At 27.5% G+C, this 26089-nt stretch overlaps 2 protein-coding genes across 2 annotated transcripts; both read right to left on the bottom strand.

Moving 5' to 3' along the window:
• Positions 1 to 344: 344 nt before the first annotated feature.
• LOC126660465 (desmethyl-deoxy-podophyllotoxin synthase-like) lies at positions 345 to 2269 on the bottom strand. The gene is made up of 2 exons (XM_050353999.2): positions 1250 to 2269; positions 345 to 1180 (listed from the first exon to the last, which is right to left on the bottom strand). The coding sequence occupies exons 1-2, from the start codon at positions 2135 to 2137 to the stop codon at positions 551 to 553; spliced, it is 1518 nt and encodes a 505-aa protein (XP_050209956.1). The 5' UTR covers positions 2138 to 2269; the 3' UTR covers positions 345 to 550.
• Positions 2270 to 7232: 4963 nt separating this feature from the next.
• LOC126677571 (desmethyl-deoxy-podophyllotoxin synthase-like) lies at positions 7233 to 9510 on the bottom strand. The gene is made up of 2 exons (XM_050372260.2): positions 8552 to 9510; positions 7233 to 8094 (listed from the first exon to the last, which is right to left on the bottom strand). The coding sequence occupies exons 1-2, from the start codon at positions 9455 to 9457 to the stop codon at positions 7477 to 7479; spliced, it is 1524 nt and encodes a 507-aa protein (XP_050228217.1). The 5' UTR covers positions 9458 to 9510; the 3' UTR covers positions 7233 to 7476.
• Positions 9511 to 26089: the final 16579 nt, after the last annotated feature.

Here is a 26089-nt window from a genome sequence, read left to right as displayed (position 1 = left end):
TGTTGTCATAAAATATCAAAAAAGAACAATTATAAAAAGAAAAAGGGTCATTTAGCCTTTATGGTTTGACTTCAGTATCAAATAAACTCTTAAAGTCCACAAAGGTTCAAATATACCCTAACGTCTTGAAGTGTTGACAATCAGACCCCTAATTTTGACACATAAATCAGATCCCTAATTTTAATAATTACATTTTAATTCTAGTCAATAACTCATTTTTTTTTCAAAAAGATTTAAAAAATTGGAAGATAAGACACTAAATTTAAAACGTACTTGTTGAAAACTATCTAAAAAATTGGTGGTTTTAAAAGTTTTGGTTAGAAACTTACAATTGTTCTCATCCGAATTTTTTTTAGTACTGTTAAGACATTAAACCTATTTTGTACCAAAATAAAACATACACGTAATATTTATTAATACAAGAGAAGAAAGAAAAAAAAAACTTAAAGTTTAATTATTGCACATAAACTCTCTGCTCTCTATCATTCCAAGTTATTTAGAATGTCATTTTCCGGGTGATATCAAACTAGCACTTATCTAGGTCTAGTAGTCATGATCCGTGGGAATTAAACTCTTGGTAAGGGATAGGAATTATGTATAAACTATTTTTTCTTCTAGCTACAGTAGTAAACTCTTCATCCATGTCTAGATCCTCTTTCTTTTTATCTCCGGGGAGTTTCCAGTCAAAATGGTAGAGTAAGTTCGCTAATATCAGCTCCACATTCACCAGGCCAAACAAGGAACCTGGACAAATTCTCCTCCCCGAACCGAATGGCAAATATTCGAAATCACCTCCTTTATAGTTTATTGGACTGTCAACAAACCTCTCCGGCAAAAACTTTTCCGGTTCAAACCAATGATTAGGATCCCTTCCAAGTGCCCACACGTTTACGAAGACTCTGGTCTTAGCTGGAATATCGTATCCACTTATTTGGCACTGCTCCCGAGCTTCTCTGGCAGCCAGGAGTGGACCGGGAGGGTGTAATCTTAGTGCTTCTTTGATAACTAACTTCAAATACTTTAATTCGTTGATAATTGTTTCATCCACGTCTAGTTTACCATGAAAAACTTGTCTAACATCTGCTTGCGCTTTCTGCATAACTTTTGGATTTTTTATTAATTCTGACATTGCCCATTCTATAACTGTGGAGGATGTATCAGTCCCAGCAATAAAAATGTCCTGCACTAACTGATTATTAGATTCACAAAACACAAATAAACACTTGCAAAATTGAATTAAAACACTGACCAGTATAACCGCTTTGATATTGTCTATTGTTAATGGAAGTTCAAGGTTCCGCTGTTCTTGAAGATTTAGGAGAACCTGGAGCAGGGCTACATCCGTATTAGTTTCACCGCTAGAGATTCTATGTTCACTGATTATCTTCTCGAGCACTCGATCAACTTTTTTGTGCAGTTTTTTGAGTCTATACCGGATTCCAGTAACTGTATGAAGCAATTTTGAAGATGGAAACAAGTCGGCTGTACTGAGGCCTGACATCATCTTTAAAACTTGCTGGGCAAGTGGTATGAATTCTTCTTGGTCTAGCAGGCAGTTCTTGCCAAAGGCTGCTCGTACAGTAAGAGTAGACAATAATGATTGTATCATTTTGGTAAGGTTGATTGGTGATCCTGCACTAGAGGAAATAGATTTGATGAAATTTGATACTTCCTTTTCCCTCATTGACCGACACAATTCGACCCGTTTCGAACTAAGGAGCTCGATCATGCAAATTTTCCGCAGTTGCCTCCAGTATTCACCGTAAGGAGCGAAAACAATGTCTGCCGCCTTGTAAAATATGATGTCTGCAGCCATGAGATTGGGCCTATGAGCAAAGATGATGTCGTGTGTTTGCAGTACTTGCCTTGCAGTCTCCGGCGAAGAAATGATAACAGTCGGAATCTCTCCGAATTGTAAGTGCATGACAGATCCATATTTCTTTGCCAACTCTCTGAGCTTATGATGGGGAAGAACACCAATTAACTGGTGTATGTTTCCGATGATGGGAAACTTCCGTGGTCCAGGGGGTAGGTTTAGAGGTTTGCTATTGCTGCTGGTTTTGAATTTCTTCCATATTGTCCATAAGATTAAGAGAAATAAAACCGGTAATGAAAATGAGATGATTTCAGAATTCATGCTAACTTTATGAATTTTTTGCCGATAACTTCAAGGCATAAGTTCCTTTAATAAGCTATAAATCTATACTGCACTTGGCACGTAGACTTGTAATCTATTTTGTTTGAACTTGATTGTAATGTATGTGGATTGCTTATCAAGGAGGGGAATTCAATTTGTATTTGTATCCAGAAGTATGTGTCAAGTGGTCGGATTTGTCCTACCATAAATATTCAAAGGGGAAACTATATTTCATATCCACAATGGCTAATATATTTTTAAAAGGCAAAATCTATCTAATATTTTTATACTTTTTTTTTATTTCGTCTCTAGGTGTTATTGTTTCTTTGTTGTATTTTCAAAAACAATTTCGTAAAGTCCTTTTTTTTAACAAAAATGTATGAGTGTAAGAACATCCACAATGAAGTGCTACTTTTTATACTAAATTTAGCATGAAAAAATGACAAAATGTTAAATTTAGCATAATTTTTTAATTTTAACTCCAATGCAAAACTTTAAAATAAATGCTATAATTGCTTACTATGATAATTATTTATTATTATTTTTATTATATAATAAAATTTATATCATATGTTTTATAATTTTTTACAATATACTATGACTACGTACAGAAGTGATGCTCCTCGGCTTGGTAATATAAAACAAATAATAATGAGTTATTTTAAATATAATTGTTATGTGAATTAATAAATTAAATATTTTTATATGTTGGTGTGCGGTTTATAATTAAATTTTTTTATCAAATCGTAAAAATAAAAAAGAGATCATAAAATTTAAAATAAAAATAAATAAAAAAACGCAAAAATAATAATAGTAGAATCATACTTAAAAATGAATTTTGATTGGTTGTTCAACTTTAGCATATGCTATAATGAGTGCTAAATTTAACATGCAATACAGCATATGCTAAATTTGGCATGTAGTATAGCATTGCATTGAAGTTGAATTTTAGGCTTAATACATCATTTGACCCCTAAACTATACACTTTTATTCTCTGAGACTCTTAAACTAATTTGATATTCTATTAGACCTCTTAACTTTATTTTTTGTTCTATTTAACCCGTCAATTGTAATTTTTTTGCCGATCTGACATTTTTCATCCAACGTGGCAAAAACGCGTGTTTTCAAACGCGTTGAAGCGCGTGAAGGATAATTAAAATGCATAACTTGTTCTATTGAACCCCCGAACTACACTATTTTGTTCTATTTGACCCCTGAACTTATTTTATTTTTCTATTGCACCTTCAAATTTTTAATTTTTACCCATTAACCTTCTCAAAAATACAATTATTTAACTTTTATCCATTTAATCTTCTAGAAAAATAAAAAAATATTGAAATTTAGTCAAATACTTACATAATATAACTTCTTGTACATGTAAATATTTGTTTACATTTCAATAATGATAAAAGAAGTTTTGTCTGTTTAACGATATTATAAAATATATAAATTTAATATACTGTGATAATATTAAAAAAAGACTGATTTTTTAAAAAATATATAATTTTTAGTGTATTTCACGAATTTCCAATTATAAAAATTTTAATACACCAGCTTTTAATTTTTTGCAATTTCAAACTTTTCAAATCAATTCTGAATTTTTAAATTTTTTGTTAAAACTGGAAAACACGCTAAATTTCATGACTTTTAAAGCTTTAAATGATTTTTCAAATAATATGTAAAGTACATCATTTTTTATTTTAAATTAAAAAAAATATTTAGACTTAATATATTTTTTGACCTCTAACCTTACCTTTTTATGTCCTATGACCTCTAAACTATTTTAGTGTTCCATTGGACCTCTTAACTACTTTTTTTATTCTATTTAACCTCATGTCAGTAAAGCCATGTCAGCAATTTTATCCACGTCATCGCGCGTGGTGTGCACATTCCGAATGAGGGGTTAAATAGAACAAAAAAAGAGTTAAGAGGTCCAAAAGAATACGAAATTAGTTTAGAGGTCGCAGAGAATAAAATGGTATAGTTTAGGGGTCAAATGATGTATTAAGCCTTGAATTTTATGTCTCAATGTTAAATTATAGCATTAGCATGCCAATTTAGCATTGCATTATGGATGCTCTAAGAGATCAAGTAAAACTGTTTTGAAAATTTAGATATCAACAAAAGAAATAAAAGGATTTTATAAAAATATTTTCGAAAATAAAGAGACTAAAAAAAGAATTAAAACACTTGTAGATGAAGTAAAGAAAAAAAATACAAAATACAAAAACCTTAGAATACCAAACTATACTATTGGGTTAGAATATTTTACGGATACCAAACTATAAGCCTTTTACACTTTAGTAACTAACATTCTATTTGTAATATTTTGGTTACCTAATTTTTATTTTCATTACAACAGGAGGCTACTCATTCATTTTAGGCAAAAATTTACTTACGTAATTGTTCGTGAACTCAACGTTGCCACGTAAGAACGACAGATAAGCAAAACAATAGAAAAAACGACACATAGAGGATCATACTATTTAGAAATGACACATAGAGGATCATATCATTGAAAAAACAACACACGAAGGACGCACTATTGGGATTCCTATGCTATACGTCTAGGAAGCACGGAAACGTTGAAGTCCCAACGTTTCCGCGTTTCCTAACGTTTCCGAAACGGGAACGTTAGGAAACTCCTCCAAAATGTTTCGGGCTCATCTGCAAATAAAAAAAATATTATTCAAATCACCCTTATGTTTCAGAAACCCATATTTTCTTCTTATCGATTACTTCTGATTGAATCTTTCTTTGCTCATCTGAAAATGGCTGCCGCCGCACCGATCATCTGAGTTCGGCTTGAAGGAAAGTTTTTTATTTCAATTATATAAATTTCATTTTGGATCCGATTTCAGCCGATAAAAAGATTGGAAAAAGTTTGTATTTGTTGATGAATTTTAATTTCAAAATGTGTTCTGCAATTTTAGTAACAGAGAGTTCAAGAAGAAAGAAGAATTTGGTGATGATGGCCAAATTTGTGATGCTGCGTTATTCGGTTGATTGTAATTACTAATTAATTAGGTTTTGTGGACTATGGGCTTCGGCTATTAATTTTAACAAACTTACTATTTTATATGTATAACTAGGGCTTATATTTGATTTATTTTCTTTTAGGAAGTGATGAATATTAATAATTTAATTTGTATGAAACTTCATAAGCTTTTTTTTATATGAATTTTTCATATAAATTATTTTGTATATTAATATTTTTTTATATATATAATATTAATAATTATAAATATATCCCAATATTTTTAATATTTACACGTTTCCCCCACGTTTCGTGTCCTCTATTTTTTAAAACTGCCGTTTTCCCGTGTCCGTTTCGTGTCGTATCCGTTTCCCGTTTCCGTTTCCGTGCTACTTAGCTATACGTAAGTAAATTAAACTTTGCCTGAAATGAATGTGTAACCTCTCATTATTGTAACAAAATAAAACTTGGATTATCAAAATACAACATATGAAATGTTGGTTATCAAAGTGTAAAAAGCGTATAGTTCCATAACCCAAAAATACTTTAACCATTAAATAAGTTACATCATCCATTAATTATGGACTATCAAAACGTTCCCCTTAAAATGAATTAGAAGACTTATACCAGTTTTTTCTTTTATAAATTAATTTAATTTTAATGAATATAATTTAATTTTATGTAGTTATACATATATTAACATTTTATTTTGATTTAAGAATGGCTAATGATGAATTTAAATAGATTATAAAAGTCAAGTATTTTAGTTTAATTATTTTATATTGGTTAGTATATAGACTTTATTATTGATTATTAGTTAATTAAATTCTTATAATTTGGTAATTTTAAGTTTAAATAATTGATTTAAAATACTTGAAGTAGGAATTAAATAATCAAAATTCTAGTAAAATTTGACTAAATTATCTTCTAATAAAAAGATTATATAAAATAGTGAAAATTACACTGAGTTTGCTAGATCCATTTATTATGGTGTGCTATAAAAGTTCAGGATGAATTGGGTTATGCCTAATTATTATGAAAATTTCTTCGACCAATGTATTTATCTAATTTCGAGGGATAATTATGCCAACCTTTGGGAAACGCTTGTTCTTGGGAGATTTAGAACGTAAGGAATAGAAGAATTTTTCAGCGTAAGATATTATTAACTTTAGGAGATGTCATTTACAATAGTTTTCTTCAGGCAGTATTTTACTTAAAAAATTGTAACACTAACTTTTCTTATACAAGTTTGAATTCTTTTAGAAATTTCGATATTGTATGTTATTTCTATGACTTTGTAAGCCTTTCGTTAACTCTTAATACAAAAAAATTCGTCCAAAAAAATTCAAATTTATCACAATTTGATAAATTTACTGCACATCTTTATAATTTTATAAGATCAATTTAACTTTGCCTATATGTTGCATTTTATGTAGGCATAATAGATTTAAGTAGCAAATCTGGATAATTGGTCCTATGAGTATCTGACTTTCATTTCTTTTGTTAAATTTATTTGATTTTTTTCATTAAAATTTAATTTTATTTCAACGAGAGATTTTTCAGCTGATAAATTAGTAGGGGCGAAGCAACCTTCAAAAATATAGATATGACCAACTCTTGAACGTTAGAGTGAATGTACGAAAACCACTTCCAGCATTCTTTCAGACCGTGCTCTCTATTTTCAGGTCCCGGAACTTTAATAGGACACCCCCTTGTTTCTGCTGATTTATCACCGGCCAAAAATTATTACGTGTCAAAATCGGTAATCATTTTGTAATAAAATTAATAGGTTGGTAACTATTTTACAAAACAATACAAATACGGTAACAATTTTGTTATTTTTTATAATTCGGCCATCATTTTGTCAAAAAGATATAGTTCGGTAATCGTTTTATTAATTTTTAAAATCAATGACCGTTTTGTAAAAAAGTTATAGTTGAGTATCCGCAAAATTAGTTAATCCTCCAAATTGGTACAAAACGTGAAGCTACAATTTATCTCAATTCATGGCATCCCAATCGTCATTGATATGGTGGTTTAAAAAAATCAAACTTTTTAGACTTATTATAAATTTATACAAAAATTTACGATATATAAATTAATTTCAATTTGATTAATTTGCTGAAAAATTATTTAATTTTTATTTTTATTCAATCAAACTACAAAATGAAACACAAAATAATTAATTATCAAACCTTGCGACAGGGAGAAAATCCACCAATGGAGCTGATCCAACGGCTCTTAATTTCAACAACAACATAAATTAAAATGACTGAAGAACATCCAGAAAAAAGAATACAAACTTATTTAGAACAATAATATTTTTCTGGCTGAGATCAAACTAGTGTTTATGTAGAACTGCTACATGTTGTGGTGGTATGGGATTGGAACCAGATATAGATCATTTACCCTTTTAGCAACTGCCCCAAATTTTGCTTTCATGTCTAGATCTTCTTTCTTCTTACCATCCGAGAGTTTCCAATCAAACTGGTACAGTAACCGTGCTAGTGTATGTTCCACAGTCGCCATGCCAAATACCATACCCGGACATAACCTCCTTCCACTACCGAACGGTAAATACTCAAAATTAACTCCTTTATAATTAATTTGATTGTCGATAAATCTCTCTGGACTGAACTTTTCAGGTTCGGACCAATAATTAGGATCTCTTCCAAGTGCCCAAAAGTTTATAAGGACTCTCGTCTCTGCTGGTATGTCATATCCATTGATTTGGCAATGGTCGCTGGCCTGTCTCGCAGGTTGTAATGGAACAGGAGGATGCAATCTTAATGTTTCTTTGATAATTAACTTCAAGTACTCTAATTTATCAATCTTTGCTTCATCAATGTTTTCTGTGTCGCCGAAAACTTGCCTGACTTCTTCTTGCACTTTTTGCATCATTTTCGGGTTTTTTATCATTTCCGACATCACCCATTCTACTAGTGTAGCCGATGTATCTATCCCTCCGAAAAACATATCCTTCGGTAGTCAACATAAACAAATGAGTTTAAGAATGTAGACATACAAAATAAATGCTTAATTGATATGCTTTAATTTTATACCAAAACTTTAAATTTGTGTTGAAGTTAATTTAAACACTTAATATTTTGTTCGAGATAATGCTCAAACTTTTTATATCAAAATAAGTTAATGTGATAATTAATCACAGGATATTCGAATATGGATTAGAATACTTTCAAGTTAGTTTACTTGAATATGAGAGATCTCGTCAGGTAAATCTACACAATACACTGCAAATAAAACGTAGATTAATTTAAGTTAATTTATACTCTTTTAATCTACGTCTTTTAATTACAATATAAATATACTTGAAATGACCTCTCTCATGGTTAAATAAACTTCTTCAAAACAAATGGTAAAAACTTGGTATGAATTAATAATAAAGAAAGAGTGTGTATATGAAGAAATTATTTACCAGTATAAGCCCTTTGATTGTGTCTGTTGTCAAGGGAAGTTCAAGGTTGCCATGCTCTTGAAGATGCAGTAAAACATCAACAATATCTTTTTTCTCCATTTCTATCTGCGACGTGACCTTCTTATGTTTATTAATTATCTTCTCAAGAACAAAATCAATTTTCTTTTGCAATTTCTTGAGTTTAGACCGAATTCCAGTAATAACAGGAAGCATTTTGATAGATGGGAAGAGGTCAGGGATGCAAAGACCTGTTACCATTTTCACAACTTCTTCAGCAATTGGTATGATTTCTTCTTGTTCCTCGCATTCGTCGCCAAAGGTTGCTCTTGAAATAACAGTGCACGTTAACGAGTGCAGCATTTTACTCAGGTTGACCGGAGTTCCTTCGCTGGAAGCGGAAGCGATCGAACGGATGAAATTTGATACTGCTTCTTCCCTTACTGACCGGAGCAACCGTACACGTGTCGGACAGAGGAGTTCTGTCATGCAGATTTTCCGCAGCTGCTTCCAGTGTTCGCCGTAAGGTGCGAAGGCCATATCAGTAGCCTTATAGAAAACGATATCTGAGACTATCATCGGAGGCCTATGTGCAAGGACGACATCTTGAGTTGTCATTATTTCTTTTGCAGTTTCTCGTGAAGAAATTATAACTACCGGAACTTCTCCTAATTGAATTTTCATAACAGGTCCGTATTTTTTCGCCCAATTGGCGAGTATCCGATGGGGTAGATCACCGATTAACTGGTGTAAATTTCCTATAAAGGGTAGCTTTCGTGGTCCAGGGGGTAGGTTTAGGGGTTCGCTGCTGCTGCTTTTGAAATTCTTCCGTATTAGAACCCAGAGGAGGAAGGCAAAGAAAAGAGAGAAAATCAACATTGGAAATGACGGGGTGATTTCTAAACCCATTGGTTGCAGCTAACTACGTAGATTCTTTACTTATAATGAAAGGTGTAGGTGCAGCTCGGCAGTCAGTATTCACGATTTAAATATATTTACATGGAATTCGTTTTATTCTTGTTAAAAAACAAATGAGTTAAAATTTTGGGGTTGGAGTTTTCCTTCCTATAAGAGACCTACCCGGCTCGATTGCGGATTAGTCTGAATATGAAAAGTTTAAAGGTGTCGTTTTATAGTTGGAACCTGTTCAGGACTCCTAATAGAATCATAAAAAAAAAAACTCGAGATTGATTCTTTTTTATCACTGTAAATTATAATTTTTTGCTTATTGATTAATACTTTAACAAATCTGAGTAAAGAAGTTGATGTGGGAGCAAAATACAGATATATTATCTCTTTATTAATAAAATATATATGTCACACTTGCCACATCACACCTGTATTCTGATTCCACACAAGTTTTTCGGTTAGATTTTATCAAAACGCTCATCAAGGATCATCGAATTAGAGTTCATTTATCTGAAGAAAGGAATCAATTGCGAATACCCTTTTAATATTAGGCCAAAATTTAGCAATCCTTATTCTGTATATACCATATTTCATATAGAAAATTATTCAATCCAACTGTTGCGCCATGGTACAACTAGTTATTCAATATCTGTTCCTATCGTAAATGCTCATTGATTTGTATAAATATGGCATGGTGCAACAAACCAATTGTGCGTTAACCATATAAAACTTTTTACGATTAATAATTAGTAATAATTAAAAAAAAATCTATCATAAATATTCATTGACTTATTATAAATATGACATAGTACAACTATTATATGGAATAAACCCTCTTTCATATATCATTATTGATCATGGAAGCAGTAACGGACGTACTAATAGGCCAAGGGGGTCACTGGACCCCTGGAAAAAAAAATTAAGACCATATAAAAATTAGGAAAATGGGTGTCCTTTACATTATAAAATTACTTAGCTAATAATTTCATTTATGCATGTCTACCCAAACAAAGCCATTTTTGTACTTATTAATTAACAAAGTATTTTTTGAGAAATTATCTTTAAAATTTTATAACAAAACTATTAACAATATTCAAACATAAGTTAATGATTAAATTTAATTATTTTGTTTATTTATTTTGTTTGTTATTTTAATATTACATATTTTGTTGGTAATTTAGTTATATGGTTCTTTTTATATATGAATAATTTTTCTAAAGAACTAACAAATATTAGAGTGGAATTAGCATTAAAGTAACTTATTCCTCAATAATCATCGAAAAGGTCTAATGCTGAGGTTGATTTAAAAAATTTACTTAGCATTGCCATGTTTTGATCCTGAAGAGTAATTTTTTGCATTTAGCAGAAATAAATTACTTTGTTTTGTAAAATTTAATCCATCTAAATTTTCTATATGAATTTAAAACTCAACGTGAAAATTTAAATTTTGATGTGCATTTGGAAAAAATATATATCTACAGTGATAGGAATTGGAAATCTTGCACAGAAGATGATAGCATGAAAACATAATATTTTCCCTCTAATTTAATTAAGTTGTCATTAATCTTATCAGTTGCTATATCATCAGTTAACCAAACTCTTTATTCAATTAATTTTATTAAAATCTATTGTGCAATCAGAAGAAAGAAGAGCTACTAAATAGCTTCCAGATGGGTTATTTACTCTGAAAAATGTGTTTGTAAAAAGTTAGTGATGCAACTATTTAACAACAATTTTAGAAAATGAAGATTCAAATGAAATGTCATGATTTATTTATATTAATTTATTAATTTTAATATAAATATAATTAATTTATATCTATTTTATTTTAATGAGATTTTCAGTGACAGTACGATTTTACTTTTTTTTTTCACTTAAAAACTTGACATGTATATATAATTTGACAGAAAATTTCTTATTAAATTGAAATTATGCATGATTAATAAATTTTTGGAAAAATATAAGAAAATAATTGCCATGTGGCAAATTCAGCTGCCATATTATTTTGATCGTAAAATTTCTATTGAATTAAAATCTAAATTTCATAAATAAAATAAAACAAATTAAAATTCAGTTATTAAAATAAAATAACAATGATAGTTTAAATATTTTGTGTTTTTTTAATAATTAGAAAGGAGAACATTTGTGAAAAGATTTAAATCCATACTTTAACAATTTGTCATATAGCGCTTATAACACAGTAATAGATAGGGGTGTCAAAATGGGTTGGCGGGTCGTGTTCGTGTCGTGTCGACCCACTCTGTTGACACGATTAGGGTCAACACGAACACGACCTACTTAACTAATCGTGTCAAAATTCTCAACCCCAACACGACACGAATTTTAAACGAGTGACACGACACGACACGATTAACACGTTAAGATAAACGGGTAACACGATTAACACAATTACACGGCTAATACGACCCACTTAACATTTACGAATATTTTAAATCATATAAATATAATTTTAACCCCAAATTTATCAATTAATATTCAAATTATAAGATTTTAATATAATTAACTTTATTTATATATATTAATATAGTTAATTTAATAATTTTATTTTTATTTTTTATATTTATAACTATTTTATTTTTATATTATTATAAATAATATAATTTGTAAACGGGTTAAGTGAGTTAGATGGGTTCGCGAGTCAACCCGTGACACGACCCATTTATTTTGTGTCATAAACGGGTAGACACGTTTTCGACACGAACCCGCTAAACCTCAATCCAAATTCGTCAAATTTACGGATTAGGCGAATTGTGTTATCGTGTCATGACCCATTTTGACACCCCTAGTGATAGATATCCCGAGTTAGTTATTCCATTCACAGTAGACCCACTATACTCTTATCATCTGACATTTTGAAATATTATAATTTGTGTAAGAGAATATTTTCAGATCCAATCTAGATAATAAATTATCATTTCTGCTCATAGTGTTTATATAAAATATAATACTCCTTTCGGTCAATATTTATCGTATTCAGCTATTTCACATAAATTAAAAAATTAATAAATATATTTTAATTTATATATATTTTTATTATACTGTTCATATTAATTACCACTACTTTTATATTTGTCTAGTCTTTTTAACTTTATTAAGTTATTTATTGCTAAGGATAAATTTGGAAAATTAACAATTAATATTTTTTCAAAACTCTAATGTGACAAATATTATGAACTAAAAAAAAAATCAAATGCGACAAATATTATGAATCGAAAGGAGCAGCAATAACTAGTTTTAAAAGGACTGTCCAAACCCGACATGACTTTTGATAAAGTTGATGTTTATTATATGTATTAGGGCATCTTTTATTCAACTTTATTTTGAAGTGGTCTTATCATATACTATAAAGTAATTTTAATTCATTTTTATAAATTTCATGAATTTTTTTTGTAATCAATAATTTTGAAAAAGGATCACTTTACTCACTCAACTTGGCACAAAATATTAAAAACGTTACAATTAGCAAAAAGGGATAACTTTTACTCTGAACTTGGCAAAATCGGGTCAAAACCTCCTCTTCCCACTCTCACCCAAAAAGTGAGATATACTCTCTGGTTTTAATGATGGTTTTATTTTTTCAAAGTGGTTTTTGTAAAAAAAGATTTAAAATGGTCCTAATTATTTTTTAACATTTTAAATTAATACCTAATAATTTAAAAAAACAATTTAATTCTTTCAATTTAAAACTTTATATAACAAATTAAACCCCCCCACCCCCCAATTGTGAATTTTTAACACAAAAAAATTAAACTTTTTTTATATTATTTATATAACTATCAATAATTTTAATAAAATCAAAAACCGTAAAAAAAACTGATTCCCCGAAACGGACATGATGGGTCTGTTCATCACTTCTTGGTCTGTTTAGATCTGCTTCTCGCCTGAGGAGCAAATCGCTCCTCAGGCGAGGAGCAAAGATTCGAGGAGATGTTGCTCCTCTAAGAAAAGGAGCAGCAGCTCCTCTTCTCCGGCGAGGAGGAGGAGCCTCCTCGCCGGAATTTTAAAAAAATTGAAATTTCTTTCTAAAAAATGTTCAAAATGGCCCCTAGATTAATTCGAGTTTAATTATGATTAATTAGTATTAAAAAATTAATTATAGTAATTTATGATTAACTAGAAACCCGCTCTTCAAATAAGGTGCCACATCAGTATAGGGGGGGTTTTTGAGTCGGTTTTTCCAAGTTCAGGGTAAAAGTGATCCGGTTTTATAGCTTTGAATGTTTTTGATATTTTATGCTAAGTTGAGGAGGTAAAGTGATTTTCTTTTCAAATAATTTTATAAAGTTCTATTTTGCAGTTTTAACGTTTTTGCTCTATTTATAGAAATTTCCCTATTTATATCTAGAAAAAATTTGTACTATTTTCATTATGAGCGAAGGCACCTTATACACAAGGTAGTTAATTGACCATCTTTAAAAGATAAAAATTGCATTAAATTACTATATTAATTAGCTTAAATTAAATATTACTCTCATTGTTAATATATATTGACCATCTTATTTCATATTTTCTGTTGAAATATAAAAATTTGACCCCCTTTAAAATAGTTTCTGACTTCACCCCTTCTTGACAGTTTATACTTAAATTTAATTTTTATATTCATCTAGAAATTAAAAATAATAATTTATATTAATAAAAAAATAATATAAATTTAAAAGTAACTAATTTTTACTTATTTAAATCAAATACAATATCATTTTTTCATATATTAAAAAGATTATATTTAAATAAACACGTACTAAAAAATTACGTAATTATAATTGTTATTTTTATTTTTAATATTAAAATATTATTATTTTTCTAATTTATTTAAATATTATTACTTGTCTAATATCTACTGTTACTAATTTATAATATATGCAACTTTTTATATATTTTAATATTAATTACTTAATTTTATTATAAACTGTATGTAAAAGAATATAATAATTAACATATAGATTTATAGAATTATAACATTTAAATATATATTTTATTGTAGAATATAATTAATTAAATTAATATTAATAAATTAAATAAATAATTTACAAAAGTAAAAAACTGTAAAAGAATTTTTGTAGAGATGTAAATAATAAAACTATACATGTTGAGCAAAAAGGCCAAAATTATAAAATAGAGTGAGTTTTAAAAAGTTGTTAGAGTTATTTTTTGGATTTTTTATGAATAAACATTATATTAAGAAAACCACGAAAAGTGTCTAAAAACACACTTCTCGATTCAAGAGCTTACATATAATTAAAACTATACGACTTTGAGACAGGAGAATACAAGATCAAAAAAATAAAATACAGTCAAGATCTTATAAAAATCCATACCATAGTAATCAAATCTAGAATTATAATATTTGTAATCAAAAGGAGTCTGAGAAAAGCTATTGAAGACTATAATAGGGTTTGCTTAGTAAATTCCAATTGATAAAAAAAGAAACTAGGTTAATCATTATATAAGAGTGAATTATTTGTTTAATTGGATTTTTGTCTGTAATGTACTCAAGAGAGTGGTGCAGGTACGTTCGAATAACCTGAACTACAATATAATCCATAACTGATTTGATAAATAGCATAAGAAGTAAGTAATCCTCGTTCTTTTATCGTAGTTTTAAACTATATTTAATTTTAGTTTTAGTTCATTATAGTTTTTAGTTTTTTTTTCAACTATTTTTAATTGCTAGACAGATTCAGAATCATAATTAGATAGATAGTGATAGCTTTCTTTGTGGATACGATATTACTGTTCTATATTACTCACTTGACTATCATTTACTTGTGGTATTTCGCCGTTACCGGAGAAGGCTTATATCTCTAATATATATATAAGTTAGGTTTCTTGTTTTACTACGTGGGTTGGTGATCCTACTGAGAAATGGGTGATGGCATTTGAGCACAACACTTCCATGAAGGCTATATGTACGCACAAAATTTCCTCCTCAACAAGACGCAAACGACGACTCCAATTCCAATCCGCATTGATCATCTAACATCTACCATTGAATTGAAAAATATAAGCACGCTCCAAATTCGAATGTGGTTTGATTGATATTCTAATTTATTTTGCAACTTTAACTTTCATCAATTATGTTTATCTTTATAAATTTATGTTCAAATTACTATTTTTCTCATAATTTTTAAAAATTATGATTTCTCCTTTACATAAAAAGGTTATGACATAACTATCACCAATTTATTTTCTAACTAAAACCTCCTTCAGTGACCAAGTCAGACTAGAATTTAAGGTAAGACAAAATTTAACTAAAAAAATTAAATATAATAAAAATTATAATTATTAAAAATTTGAGGTAGGGAACTTTTATATACCCTCTCCGTCTCGCAAAAATAGGTCGAATTAGATTTACGTGAAAATTAAAAAATGAAAATTAAATTAGTTTATTTTAATTAACTTTCCATCATACTCTTAATTTAACTACTAGTTAAATATTTTAAATAGTTTGAATTATATTACTATGAAAGCATCAATTTTTTTAAAATTATAAATAAATTTTAAAAAACTAAATTTGTTATTCGAAAATGAAATAGATTCCCCATTGTTGATACGGAATTTACTTTTAATAAGAAAATGTTCCTTACAAATAATTTAAAAAAAACACATTTTCTGATTTCCTTCTAAACGAATGATAAATCGTTACCGACTTTAGTCCAAACTTTGTTCCTAGTGTTAATAACCAAACTTTTACGGGTAGCTGCAATTTAAACTAAATTTTTTTAGTTTTTATAATAATATCTCGATTTCATCATTTTGCTGCAATCTATCCATTTTTTTCCAATCAATCTTAATTTTCCTAATCTTTCACCTAAGTACAGTATTTATTTGCTTTATTTAATTTTTTCTGATCATTTTTAATTTCAAATGTTTTTTTTTCTCTTCAACCACCGAAAAGTTAAAGAATTTAAAATTAGACTTTAATGTTATTTTTTTTAAATTAAAATTTAAATTTTGAAATTTTGAAAAATGGATTATGCTAATTATGGGGTTAGTATATAAATTCAATTGAAATTGAGATAATTAAGTTAATTAGGAAAGATTGGCTAGAATTGCAGCGAAATAATGAAAACGGGATAGTATTATGAAACTTAAAAAGTTTAGTTTAAATTACAAACGCATTCAACAGTTCAGATTTTTTTTACAATTTATGAGCTTGCAATTATAGTATTTGTTTCAAATATATTTTAGAGGAAATTAATCCTCTTTTATTATTTAGAATGTTTAGTTACTAACTAGTTGTTTAAAACTAAAATAAGCATAATAAAATTTAGTTCTAAACAGAATTGAAAACTTAAATTTATAAAAAAAGTATGATAAAAAAAACAATTAAATAATAATAACAGAAAAATCAGTTTTAATATACACAATACAATACTATTTAATAGGTTTGTATTTTATTTAAAAAAAATTATGATAATAATCTAAAAGTTCGTGTTTAAATTGCAAAACACGTTAAAGTTCGTGATCTCTACTCTCTAAAGCAACTAAACCTAAATAAAAGATGCAAATATTGGAAAATAACACGTTAGTTAAAGTTTTTACTTTAGCCCCCTCGTTCTTTATCTTGATCAGCATTATATTTAGGTCAAAAAAATTGGACGGAAAGATCGGTAAGGATCGTTTTCATTCTACCATTTAAAAGTTAAGGATGATGGTTATAATTTAAAGTAAAGGGATTTTAATAGAATAGGGATAAAAGTTCAGGAACTGTAGATGAAAATTAGCCCACTCTTACATGAAAAAGGCTAACTAGAAGGAAATTGGCATGCCATATGCTGATGTGCAAATATGCTTAACTGAAGAAGAGAGTGAGGCACAAATATGCTGATGTGCGAAAAATGTTGATTGAGCCACAACAACTAACACGATACATCACCAAAAATGAGAGGTCAAATGAGTTAAACTGGATGATAGAGAGGTCATAAAGATAAAAAAAGTACAAGTTCATTGGTCAGGTAGATAAAACAGTACAAGTTTAAGGATCAAAAATAAACTTTAAATTTATAACATGCCAGCTAAAAATGTATATGTTCACGCGCATTTTTTATTTTGTAACTAAACACTGCCAGCTGGATAAGAATAGGTTAAATAATTATAAAAATGATAATTTACTGATTAATTAATTTCTAAGGTGAGATGTAAGATTGGTTAGACCGAAAAATATAAAGTTAAATGGTTTAATGAATATAATTTTAAGGGTCAAAAGATCCATTAAATTTAGAGAAAAATTGCTTGAAAGTTTATTTTATGTGAAGGACTATATAAATGTTTGTACATGATAAAAGTTTATGCCTCTCATTAAAAACTAATTTTAAGGGGTTTGTGCCATCCAAAAGTAGCATGCAAATTGATATAGATAAGGTTGAGGAGTAGTTAATGTACCTAACACGTAAAATAATAAAAGCCTGCATTAATAAGAGTGAGGTGTTATCAGAGGTGGGACTAAAAAATTTAAAATAGGATGTGAGGCGGCAGAAAAAAAATATTATCTTAGAAATAAGACTAATAATCATTTGTGTCTTATAATTTTTGGGATCCGATCACAGAACTTCCTGATGTTTAAAAAGAATCACAAAACTTCATAATTTTTATAGTGGCGCTCATTAAACTCTAAATATGACCAAAGTACCTCTGGTACCATCTTTTTTAGTTAACTGTCATTCTTTAAAAAGAAAACTGACGGCGCTACGTCAGCTGCCACATCAGCAAAGTACCTTAAAAAATACCTCTAATTTGAGTTTAGAAAAAAATAAAAAAATCAAACCAACCCAAACTAAGCTATACCACTCGATTAACCTAACAACCGACTCAACTACCACCGCCACCCAACCACCGCCGAAAAATTTTCCGGTTATCTTCTTCGATTTAATGATGACCGGAAAATTTTTCGGTCATTCAAAAAGAACAAATCCTCACACGCAATAAATTTGTTCACATGAACAGATCCACGCAGGGATTTGTTCACATGAACAGATCCACGCAGGGATTTGTTCATGCATAGATCCTTGCGTGGATCTGTTCTTTTTGGATGGCGGTGATGGTCGGATGGTGGTGATTGGTTGGCAGCGGTGGCTGGGTTGACCGAATGGTTTAGATTAGATTGAGTTGGATTTGATTATTGTTTTTATTTTTTTAATTAATTTTCGGGATATTTTGGGTGTTTTAATTTTTTTAGTGTTTTTTGATGACGTGTCAGCTGATGTGGCGCCGTCAGTTTTTTTTAGAGAATGTCAGCTGACAAACTTGCGCCAGGGGTATTTTCGTCCTCAAGGGGTTTAGCGAGAGCCGCCACAATGATCAAAGGGTTTTGTGATCATTTTTAAACATCATGAGATTTGGTGATTGGACCTCCAAAAATCAGGGGCCAGAAATGATTATTAGCCGAATTTTGTAAGGTTTAGATCTGCTACTACTAACACTTAATAAAAAGAAATACTTGGCAGCTTTTTTAGATTAATTACTTAAAAACCATCCAAGTTTTAATTTTTTTTCATTTATACCCTGATGTTGGAAAAAAATAATTTTTATCCTTTATTGACTTTTCATGTTTCACCTCTACTTCAAAATTAAATTTTTTGACAATTTAATTAATTTAAAGATGAAAATATTAAAAACAACTAGATAAAAAGATTATGTCATATTTTTTTCATTAAAAAAATACAAATAAATTCTTTAACTTTAAAAACGTTCAAATAAATACTAATAATCAATTAACTTTTTATATTTTATTAAAAAAATTAATTAATTCAAATATTAGAAAAAAACAATTTGAAGAACAGATCAAGTGAAGAACAAATCCAACGTGATCTGTTCTTCAAGTGGATTTGTTCTTCAACTTGAAGAACAGATCCAACAAGGATCTATCTGTTCTTCAAGTAAAGAACAGATCTTGAAAAACAGATCTGACGGATCTGTTCTTCAAGGAAGAACATACCCGATGGGTCTGTCGTTCTTTTTTGAAGAACAATCGTTTTTGGAAAACACTTTTTATGAAAATATTTATAAATTTTTTTAATGAATCGATCTTATTTTGTATAAAACGCATTCGTTTTATGTTTTTAAATTTTAAAAATTATTAATAATTATTATAAATTAAATAAAAAAATTATTATTTGTTAAATTTTTTGAGGAAGAATGTGTTTTTGTACGATTAATAACACTAACGTTTAATTAGAATATTGGTTTAAAATAAATGATTATTTTGATTTTTTTTTCCGAATGAAAAGAGGTCAATTTAACACTTTTGGATAGAGGTGAAATGAAAAAACCAAAAAAGGGTATAATTGATTTTTTTTATGTTAGGGTATAAATAAATAAAAAAATTAACGTGGGTGGTTTTTAAATAATGGCCTAATTACGTAAAAACACCCCCATATTGAAATTTTTTTTGTTTATACCCCGACGTAGGAAAATTTTCAATTGTACCCTATTTCGGGTTTTTCGTTTTCAACTCTACCCAAACTAAGGGTACAATTGACAATTTAAATAATTTAAGGATAAAAACGTTAATAACAATTAAATAGAAGGATTTTATCATATTTTTTCTTATTTGAAAAAATACAAATAAGTCCTTCAATTTTAAATTTTTTTTAAATAAGTCCACATAATTAATTGTTTTTAAAAATTTATTAAAAAATTAAGTTATTAAAAACATTTTTCGATCTACCACTATACTTCTCCGATCCGTCACTAAATTTAAACAAAAAAATTAATTTTTATTTTATTTTTAAACACATCCGCCCGAGTTCGCCGGACCGCCGCCCCTTTTCCGAAAAAGGAGGAGCAGCAGCTTCTACTTCATGTTCCTCCATGGAAGGAGGAACATGGAGGAACTGATCTGTTCCTCCAAAATGGTGGAACAGATCGCTGTTCCTCTAAAATGGTGGAACAGATTGCTGTTCCTCCATTTTGGAGGGACAAAGAACAAATTTGTTCCTCGAAAATGGAGGAGGAACAGATAGTTGTTCTTTGTTTCTCCAAAATGGAGGAACAGATCTGTTCCTCCATGGAAGGAAGAACAGTATTCCTCCTTTCACGGAGGAACATGCGGCTTCTCCTTCCGTGGAAGGAGGACGGCGGCGGACGACAGTTTTGTCGGGATTTTTTAATTTTTTTATAATTAGTTAATTTTTTTTAAAAGAGATAGTGTTTTGTAAAATTAATAATATTTATGTTTAATTAGAATATAGGTTAAAAATGAAAGATTATTTTAACTTAGATGAAAAAAGATCAATTTAATGTTTAAGGGTAGAGGTGAAAATGAAAAATTCAAAATAGGGTACAATTGAAAAAAAATTAGGTCGGGGTATAAACGAAAAAAAATTACAACGTGTGGTGTTTTTAAGTAATTAGGCCTTATTCTTTTATGTGAAGGACTAAATAAATGTTTGTACTTGATAAGAGTTGATGCATCCCACTAAAACCTAGTTTTAAGAGATTCCAAAGGAGGTTTATTATATGTATTATGATGAGTCAGAAATGCACCAACAAGAGCAGAATTTAAGAGATTCCAAAGGTGAAGTATTATACTCCATGTGTTATATGACATGCATTATTATGTATTAAATTAAGAAAAAAAATGCTTGCCAGTTCATTTTATGCGATGATATTATTTCTTTACCCATCCACTAGTATAGTGCGTGCAGTTGAATTGGTATATACTGTCGTATTCTGAGTAAAATTATTCTCAAGTGTATGAACAAGATTCTTGCAATCAAAAACTAATTTTAAAAGTCGCATGATTTTAATAAAGTGGATGTTTATCAAATTAATTAAATTGGCAATTTCAATATTTAAATATTCTGTCCATACAAAAATAAAATTATCATATCTTTATAGTTTTATTACTAATATATGTAATTTTGATATAGTACTGTAATTTTGGATGCATGATTTTGCGGGCGGTCTGTTGTCCAATTATGATGACCAGGAAAAAATCGTTCAACTTATAATAAATAAACTCTAAAATAATATTTTTATTTGGACTCAATTGAATATTTTTTGAGCTTTTCGACCAGTTTATAAATTTAAAATGTAATATTGGTCTTGCATAAAGTATTAGAAATCAAAATGTAATTTGAAATATCTATTTGAAAACTTAAAAAAAAATTGAATCAAATTATATTTGTTTTGAGTTCAATTGCAAAATCTTACAACATTGGTTGATCAAATTTGAATTATTGAAAATATCAATGAATAAACATTTCTTATTCTTTTATTAGTCATCTAAATACTTTTACCATTTAATTAACAAATAAGTTCATCAATTACTTGTTTTGAGTACATTAAAGGCTTAATCACTCAAAACCCCCATCTTTAGCCCTTTTTGCAATTATACTCCGACGTAGGAATTTCTCCAATTTTACCCTAGTTTGGGGTTTTATGTTTCAATTGTACTCCAAATTAAAAAAAAAATCAATTTAATTACTTTGAAGATGAAAATTTCAAAAACATTAAATAAAAGGACAATAACATATATTTTTCTATTTGAAAAAATACAAATAAATCTTTAATCTTTAAAAACATTCAAATAATTCTTAAATGAATAAATCTTAATTTTTCTATTTTTTTAAATTAAATAAATTAAAACCGATTCCGATTCATAAACCCGACTGGAAAAACCGCCATCGTCCAGTATCAGGTCTGTTCTTCAAAGGACGAACAAACTCAAATTTGGGTGTGTTCTTCAATGGAAGAACAGATCCAGATCTGGGTCCGTTCTTCCATTGAAGAATAGACATTCATCATTATTCTGTATGAATGTCATCATTATTACCTTTCTGTATGCTTTAATATTTTGTGTTGGCCATTGTATCATCTGTTTTATAACAATACTAGCTTTAGACTTGTGCGTTGCACAATATTTATTTAATTTATTTTTATTAATATTTTAAAAATATTATTAAGTAAAACTTTATTTATTTTTTTATTTGAATAGCTTTTTATTTATGAATTAATATGTACTCTGTACTTCTTTTAATTGTAAGGAGTACTTATATAGAATTTAAAAAACATTATATTTTTTAAGGCTAAATATAAAATCTTTTTAAAGGAACACATAACTATTCCTCGCTTCTTAGACTTTTTAGTCACTCAATGTTTTAAAAAGTTACAAACAAAAAATCTTTTATATTGTTAGAAAAAACCACTTTAGCTAATTTTGGTTTATTTTTTGGACACTCCGTGACTCATATTTTTAGTTATTTTTGCGTTTTTTTTCAAAAAAACCACTTAAACTAATTTATTTATTTATTTTGAACACTTAACTCCCCGTATTTTTAGTCAATTTTTTGGAATTATTTGAAAAGAGCACTTATGCCAATTTAGTTTATATAATGGGTTCTATATTAATAATATTTTTATTATTAAAAATTTCTTTGTTTAGTTCAAATTTTTATTATATTATTCTAGAAACATATAACTAATTTAACTTTAATTACTTGACATTTTGAAAAATTAGTATTTTTTTTAAAAAAAAATTAACAGTTGCTAAATTATTTGAAAGATATATAAAAAGTTATTTTACGTACCAAAACTTGGATTTTATATTAATAATTTTATACCCTGATAAAATTAAAATTTTGTTACTCATAACCTATACCAATCCAAATCTTATTTCTATTTTTAACCCATCAAATCAAAAATATTAAAACATATTTTTAGTCTATTTTTATATTTGTTTTTTTATTTAATACAAATATAATTTGATTAACATACATGAAAAGAAATTCACAAATAAAATAACTATGGCAAGTGTAATCATTTTAAAAAAATTCTTTAACTTTATACTAAAACATGCTTATTTTTGTTTGGAGTGTGTCGAAATTGGAAGAGTACATCTTAATATATTATATATGAATATAATTGGCATGTTTTTTTTGCTGTTAAACATATGCAAAAGTAAACTATATTATTAAAATTATAATAAAAATAGATAAAATATTTTAAATTAAATTATTTATTATATTTTTATTGAAAAGTTAATGCCAACCAAACTGCAACCTTCTATAAAATTTAATCATAGTTTTCTCAATTGCTATCAAAACTAAACTTATTTTAAATATTTTTAATATAAATTCTCAATTATAATTACAAGAAACATTAAGATCAAACACAATGTTAAATTTTCAATTGTTAACAAAATTTATTTTTAAATACTATTTAAATTCTTAATTACTATTAAAAAAACATATTTATTAGTTATGTTGAATTTTTTCAATGCAAATTTCATTAGGCTTTTTTTTTTGCCAAGAGTTTTATTTTTCATTTTCTCAAAAATTAATTTCACAAAATTTTTTTATCATGATCATCACACACAACAATTTTACTTACCCTTTTATTATCAACTTCAATATTATTCGTCATCACCTACAATGAAACACAATATACATTCAATAATATATCAAAATTATACAGACCTTATTATTTCATTTGTCTTCCCCTACAATCAAACACAATATAAATATTAATAATAAATTAAAATTCTATAAATCCATGTAGAAAATAAAAATGATGACCATCAATATTGTACCTTTCTTGCTTCATCCACAATTGAAGTCATTACAATTTTTAAATTCAATTACAACAAAAAAATCTGCAGCGCAAAATTAAAAATAAAATATCTATAAAACATGACGATTTTTTGTAGTGAAGAACAAAACAAGAACAAAAATCTTACCAGAAAAGTATTTAGTAATGAAGACGAACCAAAACATGGGTATATATTATGTTGATTTATGGGTAAATTAAAAGTTTTTTGAACATTAATGCATTGAGAACGTTTTAAAAAGTTTTCAATATTATCATTTATTACAAGGAAAATCAATTGTTTTGGTTATGATTATTATGGTAAGATGATGGTCTAAATTTTATGATAGTCATAATTTAAGCTGAAATTCCTTTATTTATACCCAAAAATTGTATTAATAGAAATTCATTATATGTTTATTTTATTCCCTTCCTTCTATATACTAATTTTTGGATATAAAAAAATTAATTAAAACATATTTTTTAAATTTTTCTTTTTTTCTTTTTAATTTTTTATAATTCTATATTATTTGACAATTATATATCTCTTTAATTTTTTATAATTCTATATTATTTGACAATTATTTTATTTTATAACATTAAATTAATTGATAATGTATGAATAATTAAAATGTAAACAAAGGAAACGGTAACAGTCAATTATTTCCATATCAGATTAAATGTTAGCAAATAATGGTTTCCATATTAAATTAGCACTACAAATAAGTATAATTAAATCAATTAATTATAGCATTAACTACTTTCTATAAGATTAGTAGAAACGTAATTTTCAACAAAAAAAATGTGAAGAAAAGGTTGTAGGATTTTTTAAAGAGAATGTTACCAACAAAATTATAGCAATTTAAAAAGGAATGTTATGATATTAGATAATTAATATCCAATTAATGCATTAAATCCATTAATTATACCATACTAATCAAAATTAGCTATAGCTTTTTAATCCAATTAGACATAAAATTAAAATATAAATTTTGTGTCGATTAAGATAAAATTATCATAAATTTTAAACTAATTATAATTGTAATTTTATAGTTAAAGATGAAAAAATATTTATTAAAATTTTATGGAATTATTCAATTTTGGCTCTATATAATAAGAAGATATCTTATTATAAATAATTATCTAATATGTAGTTGATTTTTTATTTATTGTTATGTCTATAAAAATATATTTTTTTTCTGTAAAAAGGTGATTTATAAGTTGAGTGTTTAAATTTAATATATAATTGTCTACTTTTGTTTTTATTAGATTTTATGTCTATGATTAGCCATTATTAATGCAGTTAACATATAGAATGTTGATTTAAAATAGGGTATAAATTATATTCGATAGTATTTTGTATTCATTAATGTAATTAACATATAGAAAGTTGATTCAAAATAGGATATAAATTATATTTAATAATATCTTTAATTCATAGCTAAAAATAGAAAAAGGATGGAAGAGTAAGTTATAAACTTATAATAATTGGTGGATTTTTTCTGAGAATAAATAAAATAAAAATTACTAAATAAATAGTTTGTTTATTATTATTAATATTCTCATTTTCATATCAAGTTATCAATTTATAATAAAGGTTAATAAAACAATAAATGTAGATTTATTAAATTGTGAGAATAATGATTAAAGCAATTAAAGTAATATTTTTTCAAAACGAATAGGAATGTGCCAAGTGTCAAATTCTCAAAGCATGGGAAAAAATATCCTGCTTTATATATATATAGTAGATTTACCCTTCTAATATTGTCAGATTCATCAATTGTCTTTTAGGCTTTTTATGTGCTTTTTTTTTTATATAGAAACGGTTTTTTTTCACGCCTTTATAATTTATACAGATAGTCTAGTGGTTTTAATTTTTTTTGTTAAAAAAACAACTATATCATATCGGGTTTTTCTTCTGGGTTTATAGTTGTTAAGATGGTATTTATAGTACTTTTGACTAGGTCAGTTGGAGTGTTTTTAGGGTTTTATATAGATAATTATTCATTACTTCAATTAATTAACTAAATACATTTTTTTATCAAAAAAAATAAAATATATATTTAGTTTTGAAAAAGTAATAAA

Source organism: Mercurialis annua, linkage group LG1-X (assembly GCF_937616625.2).
Source record: "Mercurialis annua linkage group LG1-X, ddMerAnnu1.2, whole genome shotgun sequence".
NCBI lineage: Eukaryota > Viridiplantae > Streptophyta > Magnoliopsida > Malpighiales > Euphorbiaceae > Mercurialis > Mercurialis annua.
Note: the sequence above shows the minus strand (reverse complement) of the source record. Positions and strands in the feature narration are given on the sequence as shown.